Source organism: Nicotiana tabacum, chromosome 21 (assembly GCF_000715075.1).
Source record: "Nicotiana tabacum cultivar K326 chromosome 21, ASM71507v2, whole genome shotgun sequence".
Lineage (NCBI taxonomy): Eukaryota > Viridiplantae > Streptophyta > Magnoliopsida > Solanales > Solanaceae > Nicotiana > Nicotiana tabacum.
The window spans coordinates 85,686,314-85,692,205 of record NC_134100.1 but is presented as its reverse complement, the minus strand read 5'-3'; the positions used below and the strand labels follow the sequence as shown (position 1 = coordinate 85,692,205).

Sequence of the window (5,892 nt, the reverse complement as noted above, 5' to 3'; positions counted from 1 at the left end):
TTTCTTTTAAAATACATTAATTGAGTTGTCTTAGCATATGGAGTCCCCCTCTATCCTTACTATGTTGTTTTTCTTATTTTTCTTTTGACTCTGATGTATAGAGACACTTAGTATTTTCTCTTAGAAACTTGTGACTTGTTTCCATCGGGTTTTGAGAATTGTAATTATTGAATGATAGTTTTATAATTATTTCATATGTTGAGATTTGGGCTTCAGTTTTATATTATGTATTTTTGTAAATCTGTTAGGCTTACCTAGAATTGGAGACTAAGTGCCATCACGACATCTTACGGAGGGAAAATGGAGTCGTGACAGCCTCTAAAATACTTGAGCGGCCCCTGTAAAAGTGAAACTCCTTGACTGTGTCGTTCAAAATTTACATAAAGTTTCAACTGTGTCCTAGTGTTCATGTATTCTAAATTGTCCAGAGTATGTTCGAATTTTTAATGGTTTCTTTGTTTTAGTCTAGGTGTATATTTTCCAAATGATGTCTTCGTATTTTTGCTGCCGTCCCAATTTATGTATCACCATTTGACTAGGCACGAAATTTATGAAAAAACAGAAATTTTTTGAAACTTGTGATCTAGAAAAAGCCATAGACATTTGTATGCCTATAAGTCATCTTATTATAATTCTTTTGGACGGCTAAACTTATCTACATTGACGCTTACACAAATTCAATAAATATATACTCCATTCGTTTCAATTTATAAGAACCTATTTCTTTTTTGGTCTGTTTCAAAAAAAATGACCCCTTTCTAAATTTAGAAACAATTTTGCTTAAACTTACAATTCTACCCTTAATGAGAAGCTTTTATAACCACACAAATACTCTGGGCCCCTTTTTGACTTGTTTAGGACCACAAATTTCAAAAGTCTTTATTTTTTCTTAAACTTCGTACCCAGTCAAACATGTTTACATAAATTGGAACGGAGGGGTAACTTACTTTTCGAGCCTTTTTACTGAAAAAAATGGGAAAATAATCACTTTTTGAACCGCTAATAATCAAGCTTTAGCCAACGTTTCAAAACTAATTAAACTTTAGTTACTTCTTCCTCCCTCTGCCCCAATTTATTTATTCAATTAGTGTAATCATCGATGTGGATAAGTATAGCCGTCCAAAAAGAATATTCTTTGTGGAATTAAGTAGTACTATGTGAGTTCCTAAATTTCCACGCCTCCTAGTTGTTTTCTCGGGATATCTTCCTCCATTTCCAAGCCTTTCTAATCTTTCTCTGCCCATTTTTCTTTGTGTCATGGACAAACAAACCAAGAAACAAAAGTGTCAATCTGAACAAGCTCATCCCAGATATGGATTTATTTGCCTACCTCAAGAAATTGTCCTTGACATAGTTTCCAGGCTCCCTATAACATCTTTAGTCCAATTCAAGTTTGCTTGCAAGTCATTTTACAACTTATTACATGATTCAGAACTTGTGAATCTGCACCTGTCTCGTGTGGTAAAGAACGATCCTTCCATTATTTTTCACGCGGATTATCCTTTAAGGAATCAGCTCTACTTTCTTGAATTTTCTGATCATGGTAGCGAAGAAGAGGTTGTGAGGAAAATCAGCACCCCTTTTGCAAACTCTGTGCCTGAATTTAAAGTGGTTGGTTCATGTCATGGATTACTGTGCATATGTCATTCTCTGTTTAGTAATGAACTTTATGTGTGTAATCCTTTTACAAGGAACTACAAAGAGATGCCTAAATCAGTAGAATTTGAGGTGCAAAAAGTGGTTCTTGGATTTGGTTTTCATCCTATTACCAAAGAGTACAAGGTGATCAAGATCATAAATTATGTAAATATGTATAATCTTGTCTCTTGGCGCTATCGTAGATATCGACCTCCATACTTTGGTAAATCAGATGTTCAAGTATTTAGTCTTGGTAGCAACAGATGGAGAAGTGTTGGAGAAGTTGTTTATCGGTTCGATCCAAGTTCTCAAGGAGTTATGTTGAACGGGAAGATGCATTGGTTGACTCAATTTGGTAAGTATAATGGACGTCGTGATAGGCTTATCGTTTCCTTTGATTTAGCTGAGGAGGTATTTGCTGAAGTCCCAAAGATTGATTATGGTGTCAATCCAAGAAATAAGAAGTTTCATCTCGCAGTTGTTGGAGATTGTCTTGCTGTTGCTCTAACTTTGCCTCACCAAAGAGGGGGAGGAATAGAAATTTGGGTAATGAAAGAATACAATGTGAAAGAGTCATGGATGAAGGAGTACATAATTGGGGCTTATACACCAACTCCAAATTCTGTGACTCAACATTTGCAGCCATTGGCAAAAGTTCTATGCCTTTTGAAGAATGGAGAGATCTTGCTTGAGTATAAAGGTGGCAATTTGGTTTCATATGATCCTAAAAATGGTATCTTTAGGAGTCTAAAACTTCAGGGAATGCCTAATTTGTTTCAGACATGTGCTCACACGGGTTGCCTTAATTGGATTGATATCCCACCTGCTAATTAGATACCTTCATGTTGAAAAACTTTCTCATATGTTTAAGCATATATTAAAGTCATTTCCCTTGTTTTTCACTCTTAGTACGTTGTTGCTTTGTTTTGTAAAATAGTTCTTTGTGTAACATACAGAAGAAGATGTTGATTTTCAGTGTATGTTTAAAGATTATGTGATCTTTTGAATCAATTAATAAGACTTAGAGTCATTTTTATTTCATAGATTGTCACTTAAAGCATCAAACTACAGGTGAGTTATGCTTAATTTATACCTGCATGTAAATGTTTAGACGCTTTACAGTCTTGTTTCTTGAACTCATACTATATCGTTGGTGTCAAAATATTGGAAAACAAATGCACCAAGAAAACTAAGATGATTCAACATATAGTGTACATATACATAAGAAAATAAGTTGACCCAGATATATAGTATAATCTTTCGGCGAAAGGGTGTCAATTAAGGCACAAACATTATTCAGTATCTCTATTCAAAGATAATTATTACAAGTTTCCTCTGATCTCAACATGAAGGGGATACACAAACATGAGTATATCAAGATGATGTAGCTAGTTCTATATAATTACATTTAGTTTCCCTCTTCTTTAAACACTTGAAAAAGAGTCTGGCATATAAATTGTATGCCAACAAATGAAGAGAAGTATCAACCTCAGAATTTTCTTGTCTATGTTTAGGATTCAAACTCCACCGCGAATGTCGAGTCTTTCTGACTTAGACAGCTGTGTGCTTGCTGTTCAAACTGAGTCCAAGAAAGAGCTGATCTTGATCTGATTCAGTCGTCCGCGATAGAAAAATCAGTTCATGTGGTAAGTCTGGCTTGACAGCAACAAAATTCTTGGCTGAAGACATTACATGGGGCTCTGAGAACGATTTTATTGTTCTGTTTTCTCTCTGCTGTTTTGCTCTTTCTAATTGCCTGAATCTTTCTTGTAGTAATGTAATAAAAGGGCATGCAATATTAGGATCACTATTCTGCCTTCCAACTTCACCTACCAACTCCAAAATGTGATAACAATAGCGTTTTTGTTGGTTTTGAGGTCTTTGAAATGTGCATATATAGGGAGAGAATGGCTAGTTATTGACATTACAACAACAAGCCAGTGAAATCCCTCAAGTGGCTCTGAGGAGGGTAGTCTATTTCTGATAGACTCTCGGCTCGAGAAAGACGAAAAGAAATAGTAGAAACACGCAATATCAACAAAGAGGGCCGGAAAGATATTAACGACAAAGGAAACAGTAGCAACAAGCTGCAACAACAACAAAATACTAGTTTGTGACATTGGTTTATTGAAATTTCAGCCATGATGTAGCAGGGAGTCGAATGGGCAACTAGAGTACAAAGTCCAAAAAAGAAATGTTAGAACGCTTATGTTAAAGGTGGCTAGTTTGATGTAGAGAAAGCAGTATGAGTTTTTTTTGAAGAGGAAAATGGCAAGAGGAAGTGTACAAAAGAGGAGAGTTGCACTTGGAAGGTTGTGTTTGAAGGAATAAAGGTGTATATTAAGTCGGCTAGTTTTTCATTAGACTATTTTTTAACATCCTTCCTGTTGTTCTGCCGTTGATCGTGCGAGAGCTCCTAATTTGTTGTGAAAGACAGATTATTGGGTCGACATTAAAATCAACCTTTGGAACTTCAGCAAGTACCTCATCAGCTAAATCAAAGGAAACGATGAGCCTGTCATGACGTCCATAATACATTTTTAATTGAGTCAACCAATGCATCTTCCCATTTAACATAATTCCTTGTGAGCTAAATGGATCAATCTGGTAACCAGGTTCCCCAATACTTCTCCAACTGTTGCCACTAAGACCAAATACTTGAACTTCTGAAGTACAACCTGGACAGCACCAAGGGTGATCATTATATGCGATCTTGATCACTTTGTACTCTTTGGTAACAGGACTAAAACCAAATCCAAAAATCAATTCTTCCATCACAAAATCTATTGACATAGGAAGCTTTTTGTAGTCACTTGTAACAGGATTGTAAACATAGAGTGCATTATGAAACACAGGATCACGAACGCACAGTAGTACATGACATGAGCCGACCACTGTAAATTCAGGCACAGAGTTTGCGAAAGAGGTGCTGATTTTCCTCACAATCGCTTCTTCACTACCATGATCAGAAAATTCGAAAAAGTAAAAACGATTAAACAGGTCAAAAATAATGCAAGGAACGTTCTTTACTGCACGAGACAGGTGCAAATTCACAAGCTCTAGATCATGAGACAAGTTGTAGAATGACTTGCAAACAAACTTGAATTGGACTAGAGATGTTATGGGAAGCCTAGAAGCTATGTCAACGACAATTTCTTGAGGTAGGGAATCGAATCCATATCTTGGGGGAGGTTCATCAGATTGACACTTCTGGTTGTTGGTTTCTATATCCATCACACATACAAACAATAGTTATACAAAGATAAGTATAGAGACTTGGAAATGGATGCCTGGACTCTTTGGAACTCCGGTAATTGTTATAGTCCGTTAACAAAAGAGTATGTTCTTTTAGATGTCTGTTGGAATTACTGCAATTCTTTGGAAATAATGCATATCTTGGTACTAGTTGATAACTTTTCATTTCTCCAAATGTCTTTTAGTTTTTTTCAAGAGCAATCTTTTAGGAGCTTGTAATGCATTTAGTGTACGTTGTTAATTGTGCCCAAGACTCTTGAGTTGCTCTTTTGAGTATTTTTACTTCTGTATGACCAAGTGAAAGGACTATTAATAAATGTCATTCTTTTGACAAAACAGAAACATGCTCAAATGGTGATAGTTCACATCTAACCATTTATCTGTGCCTCTATTCAAGCATAAATGACATGCACTCTGCAGCGCTATGTTATAAATCACAATGTAGGAAGCTGAGTTGATTCTTTGACATACTGCTTGTGTACAAGGACTTAGGGTAATGGCATTAAGAGAACAACAAAGGACTAAAGATCCATGTGTCAGTGTTTCAAATCCACTTCTAAGCAGGCAAAAGGTCCAAACCATAGCGGGGAGCAAGCTGGAAATGCTAAAATATGTTAAGCATATATGACAGTTTTTCAATAAGAAGGTATAAATGATTTTGATGATCTAATTTTGTAAAAGATCTGCTGGTGGGATATCAATCCAATTAAGGCAACCCATATGAACAAATGTCTGAAACAAATTAGGCATCCCCTGGAACTTTAGTGTCCTAAATGTGAGAAAAAATAAAGTAAAGTTGATTTTTTGGAAAAAAACATAGACTTCTCTACATTATCATAGTGTAGTATCCTTGATATTTATCTAGTAGACACATCTAGATGTTCTAGAATGTTGTGGGAAGATTTACCTGCAGCTGTAGTTGAGCATAAATGACCTATAGTTTGACGTTATAAGTCACAATTCATAAAACAAAGATGACTCTACGTCTTATTAATTGAT

At 35.6% G+C, this 5,892-nt stretch overlaps 1 protein-coding gene across 1 annotated transcript; it reads left to right on the top strand.

Annotated features, from left to right (window-relative positions):
- The first annotated feature begins 1,257 nt into the window (after positions 1–1,257).
- Positions 1,258–2,472, top strand: LOC107768297 (F-box protein At3g07870-like). The gene has a single exon (XM_016587419.1). The coding sequence runs from the start codon at positions 1,258–1,260 to the stop codon at positions 2,470–2,472; it is 1,215 nt and encodes a 404-aa protein (XP_016442905.1).
- The last annotated feature ends 3,420 nt before the right edge of the window (positions 2,473–5,892 follow it).

Coding starts and splice junctions, on each gene's coding strand:
- LOC107768297 (XM_016587419.1), top strand. CDS start 1,258: ATGGACAAACAAACCAAGAAACAAAAGTGTCAATCTGAACAAGCTCAT.